Source organism: Phalacrocorax aristotelis, chromosome 1, assembly GCF_949628215.1.
Source record: "Phalacrocorax aristotelis chromosome 1, bGulAri2.1, whole genome shotgun sequence".
Taxonomy (NCBI): domain Eukaryota; kingdom Metazoa; phylum Chordata; class Aves; order Suliformes; family Phalacrocoracidae; genus Phalacrocorax; species Phalacrocorax aristotelis.
In genome coordinates, this window is record NC_134276.1 from 22,443,514 (window position 1) to 22,464,164 (window position 20,651).

At 39.9% G+C, this 20,651-nt stretch overlaps 1 protein-coding gene across 2 annotated transcripts in view; it reads right to left on the reverse strand.

Moving 5' to 3' along the window:
- ATP8A2 (ATPase phospholipid transporting 8A2) overlaps positions 1-20,651 on the reverse strand; it is a 300,975-nt gene that overhangs the window by 114,201 nt on the left and 166,123 nt on the right. For both annotated transcript variants that reach the window (XM_075083904.1, XM_075083896.1), the window contains one exon: positions 2,209-2,283. In XM_075083904.1, the coding sequence (XP_074940005.1) occupies positions 2,209-2,283 (75 nt within the window). The remainder of the gene's footprint in view (positions 1-2,208; positions 2,284-20,651) is intronic.

The following is a 20,651-nucleotide window of genomic DNA, read 5'->3' on the forward strand; positions in this document are numbered from 1 at the left end:
TCTACTGAAAAAACAAAAGCCATTCTGTATTACGGTACTTTGGGGATTCTCCTAGGCAGGCATGAACTGATAGGAACAAATTAACTGCAGTATGTGCCTGTGCTACGGGCAGACACTTAGATGACCAAGCCTCAGAAGCTTTCCAGGAGAGGCAGCAGGACACTTTGCCAGAAGCAGAGTAAATTAGCCTCTGCTGAGTCCCACATTGCTGCTCTTAAAGTGTTTCCAGGATCTGAGGCAGCTCATTTAAAGCCAGCTTGGGTATCCACATTTCTTGCAGTCTGCAGTGCAGGCAGAGAGTGAAAATAATACCAGTGTGCATGTCTGAATACTGAACTTCATTCATTTCCTTTTACATTAACCGTTTATATCGGAAAAATCATTCTTAATCCTATGCATACATATACATTTAACAGTTGGAGAAGTGTTCTTGAAGTTAAGAAGCAGTTTGAAGTTATGGACTGTTTCTGGTGTTATGCATATTAGCAAAAGTTGGGCTGTGCTTCCCACCAGCAGCGAGCTGGCAGTTGAGGAGCAGAAAACCAGCAACACAGAGGACTAGAAGCTAATGAGAATCAACAATTGCATCCCTAGATCCAGCTGGGAATGTGCTGCTTTTGCAGATGGCTAAAATGGCAGCAGGCTGGGGGTGGGGAACTGAAACCAAGACCCCTGGTCCAATATATTCCACATCATTCTTATACAACGTTACGGTATTTCCCCAGGTTTCCCATGTTATTGGGGCATTTGAATTCTCACTTGAAGTATATCTTCTGGTGCTTTTGTTTATGAAGGTAAACCTCCAGTGTGAACCAGTGCAAAAGCTAATTACAATGCTACTATGATTTCCTACACGTAATATTTTAATGAGTCTACTAATGAAATAAAGGGTTAATCTGCACAGAAGAGAATGACAAAGCTAAAAAACACTTATAAATCCAACCCCTACAGATTGTGGAAGTCTCTAATATCCTACCAGCACTTGATTCTTCATGAGTCCATGTGACCAGCTCTAATTTTAGAAAATACCAGCCTCGCAGAACAAGGGTTAATTTCTACTTCATTGATTCTAGAAAAATGAGTTTCATCCATGAGCTTTATGTAGGGTAGGTAGATCCATCAAATCAGGTTTAAAGATAATAGATGCAAATATCTAAACATAAATGACGGACTGAGTAACAGTCAGGAAATTAGGGTAATGAGAATCAAGGGAGTGGAAAATCCCCGAATAAATATATTCCATAAGATCTCATATTCTTCGTGGAAGATGAGTCTTTGTGCCATCATTTTTGAGATTAACGTGACAGAAGTTAAGTGTTTCCATTAATACTACCCGATGATAGAGGTAATTTGTTGGCTTTCTGTATTACCATACATTTGGAATGAGTCTTCTTAAAGAAAAATTAAATTTCCTTCCTCCAAAGAGAAAAATCAAAGGATTTTTCAACACAGACAAAGCCTCCTAATGCCTTATAAATCCAGACACAATGCCACTCATCAGTAACATTACAAAGGTAACACCGCTGAAAACACCAGCACAGGTCTATGGTATGTTATGGAACTTGGTCCCAGAGATACTCCAAACTTTAATCAATGTTATTGATTAAATAATACTATTGATTGAAGTGATAAAGTCATGTGGCACTTAGCAGAGCATGGTGAAAATCAGAAATCACTCCTGGACTGACACATCCCACTCTTGGTTCAAGTGAAAAATGCTGGTGACACAGTGATGCTACCGTTCTGTACCTAATGTAGCACAAGTCAACCCAAAGCACCCCATGGCAGTTCTCAGAGCACTTAACTGTTACAGGGTCTGAGGAAAAAAAAAAAACCCAACACCAAAAAATCAAAGATTAAGACTTTGTATCTATTTTGAACATGAAAAGTCAGCAAAATATTCAACACAAAAGACCGAAGACGCTTTCAAAGAGGAAATTAAATTTCATCTAAAAGCTGCAGAGTTTTATGGAGGTTTTAATGTCCAAATAGGTATATTTTCAAGGCTTTTCCCCAAATTTATTTTTGCAATAAAAACACCATCCAAAACAAATTTTTTTATCTACCTCAGTGTGGATTCAAAATGGCTTTTACAAATTAACATACCTTTCCTGACATACATCCAAGACATTTACCTGTGAGAAATGGGACACAACAAAACAATATACAAGTCTCAAGCATTATCAAATCAAAACATGTAGCACTTACCACATTATACAGACCAATGCACCATCGCTCAAATAAGATCTGCCCAGAAAATCCATTAACGAAAGCAAACCAAAGCTGAAATAAAGACAAATTACAAGAAGCTTTAGATTACTAATGCTGTACACAGTTCCACTTATAGTAGAGAAGAATGTGGAACACAGACCACCATGTGGAGACAGCTGCATGTCATGCCCTAAAAATTATGATCAGAAGTGCCAGGCAGTTATTCTGTTCTAAAGTCTTTCATTTTAAATACTGCCAGAGTACTGCTTATTTAAAATAAAATGCTCAGGTGATGGGGAAAATTTTCTGTATTTGCATCATTACTCAAAAAAAAAAAGATGGCTTCAGACTACTTCAATATCCTTACTGCTGGCAAATTAACATGCTTGAAGCAAAAGGCAGCCTCTTTTCCATCACTGTCAGCAAAGACTAGACTTTTCAAGATAAGTGTGTTTTGATGGATGCTCTGCTTGACTTGCGTAATTTTTTTACAGCCCCAGAATTATAGTGACAATAACTTATCAGTTACATAACTGCATAACAAATTTATTGTCTACATCATGTAAGTACCACTAGTTAATAAACTACCAGTTTGATAATTGAACATCGGAAGAGGTCGCCCAAAGAGGCTGTGGAGCCTCCACCCTTTTACAAGTTTACAAAACCCAACTGGGCAAGCCCTGAGCAACCTGGTTTGAATTTAGTGTTCACCCTAGTTTAAGCAAGAGGTTGGACTAGGTGGCCTCCATGTTGCCTTCCAACTGAGGAGATTCTGTAATGCTGCAATCCCAGGAAACCACTGTAAGCTGCCGCGCAAAGGTAAACTCTTTTCAGCATTTCCTTGGGCCTAGCTTCCTTGAGCCTACTTCATATCTTGTTTAAGCAGCTTTTTGAAGCAAGAAGTGCTTTACCAGGTTGCGACAAAGTTTCTTAGTCAGTGGGCATTGGAGGCAGCTTACGAAAGAATATAAAAAAGGCGGCAAAAAATTAGCTTATCATAAGTAAATTGGAAACAGGAAGAATAATCAGTAGTTTAAGGGCATCCTGAAACAGTCTGCATGGGAATCATTGCACTTAATAGATAACAAAGGATTTCTGTGAATTTGTGGCTGTAGTCCCTTTTAAAATCCACACTGCACCATGGCACTTCGTTCAAAATTAATTAAACATTAAGTGTGGGAACACTCCCCCTCCCCACCCCTTTTCAACATGCTTTGTCTTGTATTTACTTTACAAGATCAAATTGCACTGGATGCACTGGTATTGCACAGCATCAAGTGATGCCAATGCTTATTTCCCTTCTCACTGCCAGAGAGCCCATGCACTTACAGCCAGGCATCTTTTCCAACACCATTCCATCAATTGCATATATCAGCGCTCTCCTACTTGCATCATTTATTCTCTGGCTCACTTGCCCAGTATTAGCGTCCTAGCAAAACACCTCAAATAAAAATTAGTTAACTGTATGTCACCTGATCTCTTCTCTGCTCCTGCCCAAAATGGATATAGAATAACTAGGAAAGATGACAAGAGAAGATAACAAGACCACATCAAGACCTACAACTCTTTTCATAAATGCAATATCTAAACAGACTATGACTCTTCAGTATGGGACAGAGGCAACTTCAGGAAAGATTAAAACATTTACAAGACTGACAAGAATAAGAAATAGCTATTCAAATAGGCACTGCTGCAAGACATTAGGTTAGCAGGCTATACAAAAAGTGAAATGTTTTCACACAATATATGGTTTATCTATGGAACTGCCTGCCAGAAAATGTTGTGGATGCAAAAAGCAATCAGGGAAAAAAAAAATCATATCATGGAAGGAAAGCTGGACACCAGATGAATCTGCCAGAGAACTACCACTGTTCACAGAAGATCAGAGACCAGGTTACTTGAACTCTTATTCTGACCACCCGCAGCTGTTCTTACATCTATTATATCACGATTCTCCTTTAAAATTAATCATTCTAATGCACTCTCACTGTTCAAGTGAGAAGCAATGACACTGACAACTCATTTGCTTACAGATATGCCTTGCACAGTAGGCCACCCATTTAAAATTATTTCCTACAATTTTTAAACCTTCAGTTGCTCTTTCTAGTAGGGAGTTTCTATCGATTTTACCCTATGCTATTCTGAAGTTTGTGCTTTTCTATACCTGCTGCCCTTCTTGCAGCTTGGAGTTCAGAACTGACCTTGTAAGCTTTTTTAAGGGCCAGCAGTGTCATTCCACTTCCATTTAGCTGAAATGCACCAACCTAGTATAAACAGCAAAATATTTCTCCAGTTTCCTAAAAAATCCCCACCTCTTTTTCTCCCAAATTGTCAATCCTGCATTAATTTAAATTACATAAGCACTTCAGTGTTCCCCTCTCCAGCTCTGTCCAGAAAAAGGACAGGAGTAAGACATGTTGTACTTGTTGCCAACTTGTTTCATCACTTCTACTGAACTGATACTTGGAATGATCACCGCTCCTTAAAATCTCGCTCTAAGGGCTTAATTAATGGCCCAGAGTAGCATACTGACCAGTCTCACACTCGGAGCGTTTCAGTCAGTTTTATACCTCAGCTCTTCAAATAGAAGATATTAAAGAACTTGGGTATAAAGCCCAAAGTCCCAAAAAGAAACCACAATTAATTTGGGGTTGTCAGGTAAGGAATTTGAGGATTTCTTTTCCTAGGAAGAGAGCGAGCTGTAAACAAGCATACTCCCAGATATTTAGCAATGATGATCTAGGCATTTATCTAGGTGTTTATAATCTCTAGGCTTCTTGCAATTAATTGCAACTATGAATGAGGGCAACAATACTAGAAAACATAAATAGCTCGCAAATCAGAAGCCTGACTGCCTAGCTGGCAACCTCAGCCTGTGCTCTGCACAGTTTTCTAGATCCCACTGGGCAAAGCAAACTTCAAAGGTTTGGTAGCAAATGTTGAGGCCTTTTATGGCATTGGCTCATGCTACTTAGGAAACCATTGCCTCCCACAACTAGTCCTCCAGCAACAGAGATTTCTGATTCTTCTATCAAAAGTGTAAAACAAAGCAGCCAGACCTTCTATAGCTGGCTCACGGCTAGAAGAAAAACCCCAAACCAGGCAAAACTAACATGTTAGAGCCACATTTCCCCCAAAAAATATCTGCAGTAATGAAGTGAAGATACAATCATATAGAACTTGGAAAAAGCAAAGCTGTTAAGATGCATTACAAAGCAGCTGACAGACTGCCAAAGCACAACTGAAAAATACCCTCTCAACAACCCAATTCTTTCTACTCAAAGTTCCTACCCTACTGTAATTGGGTGATGCAGAATTCATTATAGACCCTGCTAAAACCACCTTGAGATTAGTCCATCAGTATAGATATCTAAGTGTTACCATCTTTAGTCTTCTGCAGTGCCTTTTAACATAGAGTTTTCTACAGAAAAGTTTTATCCTTATTTCAAGGCTGCTATGATTTAGGTGGGCAAGAACTAACGTTCACAGAGTTCAATGTTCTGCTATTTCAAAAGCCAAATTTAAACTATTTGTCTTTTGGCAGGATCCGCACAGCTGAAAACTGGAAGTGAGAACATACCCCGTGCTTACACAAGTCTCTGTACACCACACGCTCCAAAGAGAGGGCATAGCTGTTACAGTTAGGATGCACTGAAAAATAACAGCTATGCTTGTCTTTTCCAAAGATTCACATTATCAAATGCCAATTGACAGAATGAATGTCATATACTTCCTCAATATCTTAATGTCAAGAGTAAATCAGATACTCTGCATAAAATATACATTTATTTCAAATTTAACACAAGCCATAAATTGTCATGCATGATTTAAGGACCAGCTGTTTGTAGAGAGAGTATGGTATTCTTTAAGGTCAGCAAAGAAAAAAAACTAAACCAAAAGAACTCTACCTCAACATTCCTCTTAAGAAAGTGTATTAAATATATTTGAAGTTGCAACAACTCATGCTTGACTCGGATTTGGTAAACTGGTGGGAAAACTTGCCAAGTCTGCCTGACCTGCCAAGCTCCAGGGGTTTGCAGGGCTCAACTCCAGCACTGCTACGAACAAATGGACCCAAAGTTATTAAACTGCTTTTCTGGCTGGAAAAAAACCCTGTTCACTTTAACTGTTACCTGGCTGCCAAAAAGCTGGAAAAGCTTATTTGTAACTCAGCTACAAAATACGTATTTTTCTCCCAAGGAACAAGAGGTCCAATTTAAACGTAAAGAAATTCAGACCTTAGGCTGAAATCTGGATTGATATATTGCTGTGCTTTATTATAGCAGATACTGCAAAGATCTGAAACTAGTGCACAAAGAAAGTGGAACATGTTGCAAACTGAAAACCAGCCCATGTTTCCCGCCCTGAAGTGTGGCCACATTCTTTAAAAAAGAAACCCCACTGCTGAAGCACTCAATGCCAGCTGTGATGTGGGCACTTTGCCACTAGAGGGGGGGGGGAGAAAAATCAGACTGCTGCCTCCTTCCAGAGGTCGACAAAAACGCCAACAGATGGTAACACTTGGTTAATACTGACTTGAGCTGCAGGCAAACTGAGGATCTCGAGGTAACACAGTCCCACACTGCCATTTTGAGACACATAGCCCATCCACCTGCTCTAGCATATATTTTGAGAAAAGATCAAGTATTATTTTCAAAAAATTATTCCCACTTGAGCAAGTTGGAAGGCAATTTTAATTGCATTATTGCTTCATGCATAATTACCGCAACATTAATGTCTGAAATAGCAGGAACTAATTTATTTAAGTGCTCTAAGGCACTGGGATAGCAAATCATCTATTCTAAACGTGTATATTTATGATGTCTTGATAATAGGCAGCTTAAAGAGTACTAGGAATGTTTTCCCAATTCCGCCAAAGGGCACAGAAAGCTAACGTAGTCAGGGTATCAACAATTGCCACAGGCACCAATTATAGACAGACTGGATGCCTTTACTATTCAGAAATGAGTTAAATTCTCAGAATATCCTCTCTCAGCACACACATATTTTGCATGTTCTTACCAAATAGGCTCATTTACAGTTCGCCTAATAAAGCAGGTTTGTGCATCTCCTGTGCAGTTCATTAATAATGTATCCTGATTAAAAACCTCGTTAGAGACTTCCCTCTCGATGCCAGACTCTTATTCCTGCCCGAATGCACACAACCTTAAAATAATCCCTTCATTAGAGAATGTACAGCACCAATCTTATAAAATAGGTAAAGAGCCTTATTAATAAGATTTGACAGGGTAGGCATGGCTGCCTGAGACTCGCTCGATTTGCCAAGGAATATTTCCATTGCTCCTTTTATTCCCCCCACTGTTCATTAACTCCTTGCCGAAGAGAGATCAATATTTTTCAATTGAAAAGCATTTGCTCTAGGTTTATGCACACCAAATAAGTGCCCAATTAAGCTTAAAAATCATCTACAATCTCTGCTAGTGTTAACAATTACTTTTTCAAGTTTCATGCTGCTTTTGTCTCATTAAAAACCCTTATGCATTTACTGCAAAGCTTGGTCAGATACACAGATATCAAAGCAATCGATACAATAGAAATTTCCTTGCTTTAAACACTAATTTATTTAATAAGCCTGAACAGCTGTTATTGCTTACTACAGACACAGCAAGTATTTCAGCATACTAAAGAGCACAGTTTTATCAGCTTCATCTTTCCCTATTTGTAGAAGAGGCACACGCAGAAAATTGTATTTCTTCTTTATAGACGTTGTTTCCATGTTCCTCTTGTCACTGATCAACTACTGACACCCGTCCTCCAAAGCACAGGTAGTGTTCAATAGGAAAGGCAAGCACAGAACAAAAGGGAGAGAGGGCATGAGGGGCAAGAGGAGCATTGCCCCACAGTTACACAAACCAGCAATTCTTACAGTTTAGATCTTCAGAATAATTCTGAAGACTTTAAAAATAAATAAGAATTAGTGAACCTCTGGGTTTTTCAGTGGTTACCATTAGATAACAATCATGTTTCTTGCCCCAGAAGTTCTGAACATTGTAGAAAGATACCACATCTGCAGACGACTATGTACTATAGACCAAAGGACCCAGCCATCAGGACATGAGAACATTTCCTCTGACAGCAACATTTGGCCCTGATACACCAATTAATGCATTTAAAACACCCCAACAAAACATAGCAGACCATGCAAACTCCTGTTCTTCACACTGGGATGCTGTTTTTATTTTTTTTATGTTCCTTGAGTTACCTGAACTTCTAATCAGTATGCCAAATTATGCATTTAATATTTACATCACTGGTAAAATGAACATGTAGCCCATTAGAACAAATGTAGCAGAGCGCTGTATTCTGGCATTTTTTTAACCTTATGAAACTGGGTAGATAAAGGGCAGGATATTTATCCAGCTCTTTTGGTGTGAAGTGTTCCCTGGGGACTTAATATTTCTCTAGCAGACTAATTGCTGCAGAAGCAAGCCTATGATAAGGTGATTTAAACTGGCCTGTGTTGCCAAAGGGCAGACGTACTTGCCAGAAGATGTGCTTAAACTTAGCAGTTCCTCAGAACACTTCCCTTTTGCAAATAAAGCCAGCTCTGTTTAGAGTTTATTTTCCATCCTTCCTTAAGTTTTCTCAAGTATCAAGAAAGCTGACATTGCTACACTGGGATTGTCTCATCGTGTACATATGTGACACCCTAGAGGTGACAGGACTCGCATACTGACTTTTTAAAAGTCAGTTGACAGAACAACACGGGTCAGCACAGTTCAGTCAAGTCCCATCGGGATGCAGAGTTTCAGCACTCCTGCACAGTCAAGGGGATCTGAAACCACCGCTAGAACAAGACTATGAAGACTGATGATGCTGGGAAGTCACGCATCATTATCCTACAAAGCCAGCAGTACCCTGACTTCCAGCCAGAGCAGGACGAGACAGTTGGAAGATGCCAGCTGTGATGAAACAAGGTTGTTGGCTACACTCTCCTCCCATCCCTGCTTGGGGAGCAAGGTGGGCTCAGCTGCTTGGTTGGCAAGCTGGAAACATCAGGCCAGGCCACTGTCTGCTGCTGAGCAATGCAAATTCATGCTATGAACTCCCAGTACAGTCAGCCATCTTCTATAAAACAAACACTACTCTCCTCTTTCGCACAGAGAGACCAGCTGTAAAGAAAGGTTTCCACTGACATGGAAAACGTGCTTATATACATAGCAGCAGTGACCACAGTGTTGGAGTCAATTCAGTAACATTAACATTTTTGGGGTTGTTTTTTTTTTCTTGCCTCCCAGGTTTGCCTAATCAACTTCTTTAACTGCCCTTGAGTACTAGCACATCACTGTGGCACTGAGAAGTACAATATGACTATTAATAGTTTGACATTTATCAATGAGAATTTATGGTATTTCCTCTGCATGTAATCACTCCAGACTGGTCTTGATACATCTTTGGTAACTGTATAATTGACCCACATCTCACATAAAAAGATAAGGACATGCTATTACATGGTTTTTAATGACCTGCTGGCTTTTCTCAAGCTAAGTGGTATCTTTAAGCAACGATAAAGTAATAGAAGTGCTTTGGGTTTGTTGTTTTTTATTTGTTCTCTAGTGCTGAAATAAATGGATACAAAAGACACAGGCTTAACTATTTGTATTAGTAGGTGAGGAAACATGAACAGTAGCTTATCCACCTGAAGTTCTGCCAAGCACTTAGAATCCAGTAATAAAAATCATGTTAGAAAGCAAGAAAAGCAGTGTTTTAAATAGAACACTAGGGAGCTGTGGAAAAAGGATGCTACTACTATTACCCAAGTAAGGACAATGAAAGGGAAGGAATGCACTAAAAGGGCTACAGAGAAGATCAACAGGCCAGCAAGTCTGATACTGAATATAAAAGCAGAAGAAAAGCCAACAAAACGCACAGTGCTCCACGTGTGCAGCCTGATAATGCCACGAGTCAAAAGTGAAATTAAACCCAGCAAGGGTCTTCACACCTGGGATGTGCATTAAGGCTCACTGCAGCCTGACTAAAGCACATCACCATGAACCTGTAACAACAAAATATTTCAACACCTCTCATACCAGAACAAGAACATACAGAGACCAGAAGCTTCACCACAAATCTGGTCCAGATATCAGCACACAAGGTGCAAAAAATCCCCAACATTGTGTGTATTTGGAAAGCGGAGAGTGGAAGTGTCAAAAAACCAATATCTAAATATCCACATCAGGACCTTTTAACCTTGTGAAGCTCTATCTGTGGGACACTGGTGGAATACACCTGGTTTCACTCAGATGTAACACACATTTTCTATCACATACATGTATGTACGTGCCCTGAAGTGGCTAACAAGCAATCTGTTTCTCTGAAGTCTCAGTATCCTGCTTTCACATCCTGTTTGCTGAAACAAAACAAAATTCCAAACCCAGACTCATTCCATGCAGCATCCCAGGATGGCACTGCAAGAACACAGGAACATGTAGTAAAGATTTCTTTGAATCTAGAAGCAGTAGCCCTTTAGGGGTAGAGGTTATCAGGGTGGAGAAGACAGAAATGAATAGAAAAAGGACTGTATAAAAAGCCGTCCTTTGCTAAGAAAATGGTACTACTTTCGCTCTCAGTTTGCTTCTTCCCATAGCATTCTATAGTTGGCGGTTTCCATTTAGCCTATACATGGTTTAATGAAGCAGAGAGGTCCCAGTCAACGTATAAATGCATTCACTTATATCTGGATACTGTACAAAGGGAACTAAGATAAAAAGTGATGAAGACAATATTCATTTAGTGTAGCTAAAATATAGTTGTGCATTCTTCTTTCTTGGACATGAACCTAGGCAGTGTCCTGTAGTTATCAAAACAGTTTTAAGATTTCTGGGGACCAAATGCATTCCCAGTACTGACTGAATAAACCCAACGGTGACCGAGACCCTGAGTGTCACTATTCAGCTCTTACTTTACAGGACATTTCACTTCAATCCTTTCCCTTCTTACTTTTATTTGCAGAAGTCCCTTATGTTACACTTATAAACTGCAGGTTCACATATTTTGCTTTTCTTGTCACCACATAAAGGAATCCTTCTAAAGAGCTGCTGAATTTAGTGTAATAGGAGCAGTTCTGTAGCAAGGTCATTTTAGGTCTGGAACCGCAGTCCCCTTAGGATTCCCTATTATGGCTACATGAACTGCCAGGTTCCCCTTGCAAGTCTGTTTTCCCCCCTTCCTCCCTATGAAATAAAATTCAGTCTCTGTAAGCCCTTGCATTAAGCTACTTTTATCCAGGAAGTTTATATGAAGTTTTCTGACAGCTTAGAACCCAAGGAAAAATAGCAAAATTAGCAACAGAAAAACCAGACCGCTACAGAAACTGCAGCTCATCTTCCATCATACTGACAAGAGTAAAACCTTAACAGCAGTAATCCCACGAGCAGCCCATGTTTCTCATTACCCACAGCTCTATTGGCATCATAGCACAGAGACAACGTTCTAACCAAAAACTACCAGGACACATTATGCGATCTAAAAAGCTCCCTAGTATTTACCTTACATTTGTTCCATTTTTATTTATTGATACAACCATTTTCTTGGTCAGTGGGGCAACCTAAAAATAGACAGGACTTACCATTTACTGTTTTTACACATCTGCTTTTAAACATGCTACCCTGTCCCTAAGGGCTCCAGGACTTGTTCACAAAAGGTCTCTGCTCTCCTTGCCACTCCTCTCATGTGGAAAATACTTGCAATATTGGTAATCTAAGGTTAAATTTATTTCTTTACATGCTGGCAAAAGCTAAAAGACTTAGATCCTAAACATGTCTTGCCAAAATACACAGCACGTTGTAAGCACATGCAATTATTTCACTGGTAAATTACTTATTGATGTACTTCTCACTAAAGAAATAATGTTTGAACTTATTTTGGAAAGCAATTAGCTTGCGTTCACTGCAATACATACAAAGAAATTCTTGGTGTGCCTTTAAAGCATTTGCTGAATCTTCTGATAGAGCTGTGTACAAAAAAAAAAATCAAAGTAGCTAGGAATAATACCTTAGACAAGGAAAGCCTAGAATCCATACAAAGGAGCAATGCATTCACGTGATTTCTGAGTTCAGTCCAGGAATTCATTACATGGCTTTGGGAGCGTATTGTACACTCACACCCACTATACCAACCAAGCAGCAGAGACTGCTTCTTTTTATGAATGACTCTCCTTGAAAGACTCAGCAGTAAAGGAGAGACTACAGCAGACTATGTTTGCTACAAATCAGGTCTTAGTTTCACAGTTTTACAGCATTTCACAAATGAGTTTTTAACCAGAGCAAGCTAATCCGCACCATCACCTGCCTGCTAGGAAAACCCTTCATGACAAATGACCAGCAAATTACTCTGCATGTGGGCCAGGGATATACCTCTGGTTTCTGCAGCTGCTTACCAAGTTCCACAAAAATACAATAAGGCTGAGTGAATGAAAATCTGAGATGGCACCTGAGGCAACACTCACAGGAATAACGTCTACAAACGAGGTTTGACCTTGAGCAACATCGTAAGTAGATACTCTGAGAATGAAGATGTATTTGCCACCTTTTAAACAGCAAAGAACAATTATGAAGAAAAACTAACAACAAGGTTACCTGAAAATTAGGCAAATATATATAAACTGTGAAAATGTTATTTGTATGAGACTCTTAAGACCTTGGTTACTGGAGAAAGCGTTCAGCTCTCTGAAGGAGCACCTCAATTCCAGAAAACTTCAAAAAGAAGAACTGCAGACGTTAACTCTGCGTAAGAGTACCAGGACAGTTATACCCATTCAGGTCAATGGCTCGTCCGACCTAGCTGCCTGCCTTTAACAGCGCATGCACGCTAACACCTAGGGAAGCGTATTAACCACACAATTTCCAGGAACTTACCCAATATCCTCAAATATCCAGCTCTGTGGATTTTCCAAGTCTCCTGTGTATTGGCTACATAATAACCTGCAACAGCTCTATCTTTTGGTGCTTTTCCTGTTTCTTAAGCCCCTGTAAACATCTTGCAACACAACATCCTTTGACAAGACATTTTAGATAAGGCTGAAAACACTGAGCTCAAACCTTTACATGAGACAGAGAGCTGGCACAGCAATTGACACCCTTTAAAATTGGAGCTTGGTTTATTTTTTAGGACCTACCTGACTAGCAAGGGGAAAGAGCATTATGAAGAGGACCCCAATGAGTCAGTAAGGTTGAAGGAATGCCTCTCCTGAAATTTCAACAACTTGACCAGCAATTAATAACTGGTTAATAAGCAATATTGAACACTTAGCTCACAACATATTTTTACCAGCTCTACCTAAAGAATGGGGCAGGTGACTAACATATTTGAAACAAAGTGGCACCCCAGATCACCTCCACATGTTTTCAGGCCAGGATGGGGAAATAAAAAAAAAAAAAATACTTATTCTAAACAATGCTGCTAAGAGGTAAGAGAATAAGTCTTTTAAGCTGGGCATCAGAAGATTTCTCCAGTGGCAAAAGCATTTAAGTTATGAAATGGCTTTCATTGCATATGGCCCACAGCTAGTCTGAAATCTGGCACCCTCACCCCATGCAGTCCTTCAGGCTACCTTAGCAGGCTTAGTACCCTCAAATACCCTCTTATCTTGCCCTACATGCACAACATAAGGCCTCACGAATGCTACAAACACAGACCTCATTCTTTCCAGCACTTAAAAGTTCTCAAAAAACCCACACAGTTGGTCTACTCAGACGAAGTACAAAGGACCACAAGACACTCAACCTACTATTCCTCCAGGTGCTAACACTGAGCAATATGGACACAAGCCAGTCCACATCTACAAGCCTGGTAGTCAGCTCACTGGAAGAACTGAAAAACACAGCATACCTACTGCTCCCTCAAGAGGCACCAGAGACCCATCTGGAATTAAACAAGGCAAACAACCCTCTTATTGCACGTGGCTCTCCCAGACTCCAGTCACTCAGGAGCACTTTCTCAGAAAGAGTCATTTAAACTCCGGACAGGATATCACAACAGACAGTAACTTAAAGTTCCATTTAAGACTACGTCTTCCATAATGCAGCACAACAATCAACTCAATTAATTTAAAATGCAGGTTTTAAGTCTGCAGAACAAACTATCCAGACTATCATTTCAGTTTAAATCAAGCTTAGAGTGATTGCAAAACATTTGGAACCAATTTAAGTGGATTTACAATCACATCACAGTTAAACCACTGTAACTTCCTTGTGTAGGCAAGCCCGCATGGCAGGCAAGTGAACATTTGTTTGTAGTTTGGATGACTCGATGAGGAGAAAGTGGTTGTCAGAAATAGCCTTCGCTTCACTGCTTGGGGATTTCAGCACTGGAGGTTGAAAGGTGGGGGAAAGAGCTTATTATTTTGCTTGTGCTACTCAAATACTGGGAGAAACCTTAAACCACTGTACACTGGGATCCGTCTCAGCCGCTCAGTTCTAACAACAGAGAATGTATCACTCCATACAGCTATGTCCAACCACTTCTGGGGAAATATGTCCAGAATTTACATGTCGGATCTTCTACCCCAAGTAACATAGCTATTTTTCAGTTACATTAATAAATACAATTAATGCTTTTAACACCAAGCTTTTCTTTTAATCTTGTTTAATCTCCAGAAACACTATCCAATCCATTTTCACTGCCATAGTGTTAGCTTTTCAGATAATTTTAAGATGGGAAGAGGTTACTTGCATCAGTCATCTTGCCATTCAAAGGTGTTTTTTTCCCCTGCCAGCGCTGAAAGGAACACACAGACCAAAAGCCCCAGCCTCAGAACTGCCATATGCATGATACAGCTAATTTCTGGGCTGCACTAGGCTGGAAGTCCCTTGGTAAGGAGCTGACTTGTAAAGGTTTGGTCCTCACTGCCTTCAGTCATTCCCAAGGAGCTATTCTCTGCCTTGTTTGCCTTATCAGGTTCTATCACGAACACATGTGCCTTTTGCTCAGACACTACAATGTCCTATTTGAAGACTACTGAATAGTTTCTTCTCGAAGGGAAGAGGATTTGACAAGTTAGGAAATATTTTCTGAAGTAAAAGCTACAACAGCTGGATTTTAATCATCTCAATTAACCCACAATCAACATGCCCTCTTTGGGGTCAAAGTATTTTTCACGCTGCTGAAACGGAGCACAAGTTATTTTGACCTTCAGCTGAAATCACCACCCTGCCCCTGGAACTACAGCACAGCCATTTTGCATGTTTCCAGACTTCACGCTCAGATACCAAAGAACAGACCACACATGAGAAAATGGGTTATTGTATTCTATAAAAGCTTTTACCTTGTGCCCAGTGTTAAAGATGCAACCAGAGATTTAAGGACAGGAGGAGTTGCCAGGGCTACCGTTGGGTATTTTTTCATAAAACAAGGTGCTTCTCTGAAGAAATCAATTTATGTGAATGCTTTTGAGCATTGGGAACTGAGTTTGCTAGGCTCAAAAAAAAAAAAAGAAACAAAGAACCTGGCGCAAGAAATAAAGATAATTTATTTCATATAGCAAGTTCACAGTACGACATATGCATGTCTACTACTGAACTGTGACATCAACTCACATTTATTCTTATGGATAAATGTGCAGGTTAACGAAATTTAAAACACGATACTGTAGTCAAAACCACTGTGTTAGTTTTCCCTGAAAATTAAGCGAAGAGCAAAAAGAATATTGGTGGTTACAGGTTTTAATTACACTCAACTCCAAGGTGTGTCAAATAAGGTATAATATACAGCCCATGGAAAAGTTGTTTTGCTTTGTATGGAAATTTTAAAAGCTTTCAAAGTTACTCTTAATTCAGCACAATGCTGCTTCTCAACACAGTATTAGATTCAGAGTCATAACCAACTCCAATGTCTTACAAAGATGAACCCTAGGTCTTGAAGCAAATCCAGTGCTAAAATAATTTATACCGTGGCCAGTTCAAAAAAACCCAACACATCACAATGTATCTCTCATGGCTGAGAGTGTTCCTACTTGCTCATAGCCATCACAGAGCTACTTCTTAGTTTCCTCGCGTGCATCGCTATCAGCTTGCCAAAAATACTGCTATTACAGGGAAGTTATCAGATTCCAATGTTCCAAAAAGCCACAGAAGACAGTTGTGTAAAAGCAGAGCGAGTAGGCTCATCCTTTCACTATTGCATTTTTAGTAATCCCTCCCACACTTTTACCAGATTAAGGCAAACTGATAACACTCATGAAATGGTAACATACTTGACACTACAGTACAGTAATGACCAAGTTACTCATGTTTCTGGAATTCTTAAATTAACCCATTAACTACACACTGCTTAGTTGCTGGTATTTGAAGGCAAAACCAACCTCACTCATGAAGACTTTCATCTACAGAGGTAATTAATTAGATCATCTTCCTTGCTATTGAAAATTACTGTAATATTAAACTTATAAAGAGTTACTAACATCACTGCCTTACTGTCAGCATCAAGATACAAAAGAGGGAACCAGCAAAGCACCTTCACCTCTGAAAAGGTGTGTTTTTCCCATTGTGGCACCTGTATTGTATAGAACTTCACCTGAGATAAAGGAATCAGGAAAGAGAAGGTACTCTCTACTATGAATATTAGAAGCAGAACATGGACTTCAGATGGGTACATTGTGAGAACTTTGCGGGAAAAGTAAAAACAACAATTGAAAAGTAGGGGGGGGTGGGGAGAAGGGGAAAGGTTAACGCTTCAAAAGGAAAACGGCCTTGGGGTTAGCAACGGTTGCTGAAGAGTGCTCAGAAGTTTTCGGCTTTTTTGTTGTTGTGGGGGAGGTTTTGTTGGGGTTTTTCACTGTTGATTTTTGTTGGTTCTTTTTTTTTTTTTTTAATAAAACTGACTTATAAGCCTTCTGCAAAGAGTTGTAGAGTTTAATAATTTAGCCATGGATGATGCTTTATTAACAGCATGCCTCAGAAGTTATCACCAGAAAACTGGATAGAAGCCCACATGTGTGGTTTAAGACGATTTTTATTTCCTACATTTTCAAAACATTGCATGGGGCTTTAGCTGCACGACTCCGATGAACTTAATGAGAGTCATGCAGCTATGCCTGCATATGCCACTTTGAAAACAGACAAGTACTGTTTTGGGTTCTGTTTTAATGAAGCTCTCCCTGGACTGATTTAAAGCTGTTTTTTCAGTCTTTTCTCTAAAGGTCTTCTACACTTCACATCACCATGCCTGACACAGATAAAGAGCTGAAAACTTTGGACACGTCATTTTTCAATGACTCCAGTACTCAGAGCTTATGTGGTACCTTGAAATCAATCAGTAAACAGCCAGGCGATTAAATTCAGCCAGTTGTGCATATGTGCTCAATTCAAGTGCAATACATTACTTCAAATCAGAACACTACTGTGGGCACTAAGTGGAGTTAAAACTTGATATCAACATATGTCATTTATTATGATTGATTACTAGTTACTGTAAACCGTTTTAATACCCGCACATGATCAAATTTAATACAGGTTATTCAGGTTCAACCCAAAACTTCAGTATATACAGGTGTATGAAGCACCACACAAACCTCTACAGGAAAGCCAAGCTGTAAATCGGATTAAGAAAAAAAGAACTATTATGATATGTATAATTTACAACCTATTTTAAAAAATTAATTTTGCTATATTTATTGTAAGAATAATTTTACTGTACTCATCTTTTAAAATATAGGCTTCCTTATTTTCTTTTGTTTTCTTTAAGTGGGAGTGCTATCTTTCCCTTTCTAAGCTTATGAATTGCCTGTTTAAACGAGAGCCCTCCCAGTCAGCTGGCAGTTTGCAAATCTGTCTTCAGGTCCAAGTGGACAAAGCCTGAGAAAGAACTGGACTTCGCTCTAACCTTTCAACTCTGCAGTGACATTGCAGCAGAAAACTGAAGGGGAATAGAAAGATTGTTACTTTTCCATTTTCAGTGCTCATATTTTATAGAAATAAATTATACAAGACTCCATGAAAATTCTTATCAATTTTATAACTAGTTCTGAGAGAAAGCAGGCACAGGCAGGACCACTTCAGAGAAGCCTATCTATATCAGAAAACACATAAATAATGTGAAGAAAAAAGGATCACCTGTGGTAGGCCAGTAAGAATAACTTCCGAGAAAATCAACTGCAGTACAAGGATGTCTTTCCTTTGCGTAGGAAAGATGGACACAGAGCATGTGTACATCAATACTACCGATGCATAAGCTACGCTTGCGAATTGTGTTCACAATCATTACACAAACCATGACCTCCTGGAAAACAGAATCCTGAGGTTGAGAGATTCTCCTGATCCTGACCAGGAGTTACACAATAGAGACTAGCACAAACAAGACAATGCACTTGCCTTCCCATAGGGTTTAGCCAGGATCACAGTTCCCTCTCAAGTTTCCTGCATATCTTAAGACCCCTGGGCTCTAGAGGGACCCATTCTAACTATAAATACACACACAGAGCATCCTGTGTCACTCTGGTGACAATCTGTCATCCTTCAGGCACTCCCCAGCTGTCAGTTTTGAACAGTATTGGTTAAACACTTTAGTGCACTGAAACACATCATTGAACAAGATCATCTTATATTCAGGTGCATTAGATTTTTATATTCTTTGTTAAAGAGATTAGTTTCAGATGAACACTTCAAAACAGGACAGAAAGACAGGCAGGCAGCTCTGACACATGACCTCTCATCAATGCAAAGCAACTTGCAAGAAGTAAGGAACTGCCCTGATCCTCCCTCAGACAACAAATATGGTATTTTCCTCCGAGATTCACTTGCTTTCCTTCCTAATGTGGCTATTGCACTTCTGTACAGAGTATAATCTGTGCTGCAAGCAGCAACCTGCAGGTGTTCATTGTAGCCCCAGTAATTTGTTATTTTACTTTAAATGCAGATGGGTCTGACTGGCATATTAAGGAGTATTCTTCTACATTTGGAATTCAAGTTTTTGGCTTTGGGGCCAGATCAGAGCTGGGAAAGAAGCTTCCACACATTACTGGTAGCCACTTATATCTCAAGCTATTGACCTGAGAAAGTAAGAGAGTGGTATCAGAAGTTAAGCAGCTTAGTAATTTCTGATAAATTCCTGTCAAAACAACCTGAACCCTCAGAGCTGTATATCATTGCCAGCTGCACCCCAGTAAGAAAAGTCTGTCACATAGCTCGCATTACAGAAGCAACCATCCATCCAGAAAGAATCCCTGTAAAACCTGCTGAGAATATCCTACTACCCCTGGGTGGATGCTGGCTCACGTACACAGCAGCTCATCTCCAGGATGTCAGAGCAAACATACTTGGTTAATGCACAGGGCCAGGACTAGTGAGCTGAGTGCATTCTGGGGCAAAGCAGACACCATTCAGGATTCCTTCAGGGAGCCACAGCACATGCTGGGAGGCCACCATACAGTCTAATCCCCATGACCAGAGTATCACCAGTGTTGTACATGGTGAATATGCCTGGAAAAATATGCAAGGGCTAAGTCCAAACTGACAAAATGTCAGCTCCCTAGTCCAAACTAGGTTCTTGGTCCCCAGTCATCCACACTACACAGGGTACCTCAACAGCCTTTCTTTTGGAAAAGAGTATTTGTTCCCTTTTACAGCAAAAGGCAGGCATCACTTCTGTGAACAACATGCTTCAGGCATTGCTCTTTGTAGACAACACAGGAAAAGAATTACACCCAGTTCAGCTCCCTCCAACACTGACCTAGCAATACTGACACCTCACCTTACCCCCTGCACACAGTACATAGCATCATGCTAAAACCACTACACTGAGCAGTGACACAGCCATCATGTTATTTCAGATATTTTTACTTCAAAAATACCTGGAAAATTATTTGTCAGACTTGCTAGATGCCTAGAAGAGATTTGAGCACAGAACCACATATTGTGGGTACAGCTGGTCTCCCCTAAAGAGCGCCTATGAACAATGTGACAAACCATGCTGCACCCTTCACCTGGGAGCCAGGCGCTGCTTTTCATGGCAAACCTTTAACACCAAAGATATAATCAAAGTCCAGGTGTAAAACATAGCTATGTCTTCAGTACATTCAAGCAGGAAGGGCCAAAGTGTGATTAATGGCACTTAAACAGCATCAGCAATACAGCTAGAACCACTGCCCATGCAGGTAAAGTTTCAGGACTTGATTTTTTTTAAAATTTGTTATTACTTTTGAGCCATTTTGCTTTCAGGGTATCAGCCAGTGAATTAACAACTTGACTCTTATTCCAACAAAACATTAATTACCTTGAAGAAATACTAATAGCAGAACTGAAAGCTGTTCCGTGCACTAAGTATATGACTGTTGCACAGAACGAACATACCTTAGAAGAGCCACAGGAGTTAGTTAACTGTTTGGTGTTTATGGAGCTGCTCCTTAAACTGGGAACAGTGAGACAGAACTAAGATCACACTCCAACCATACTGTCAGCTTCTCTGCTCTGGCTTGTGAGGGGTAA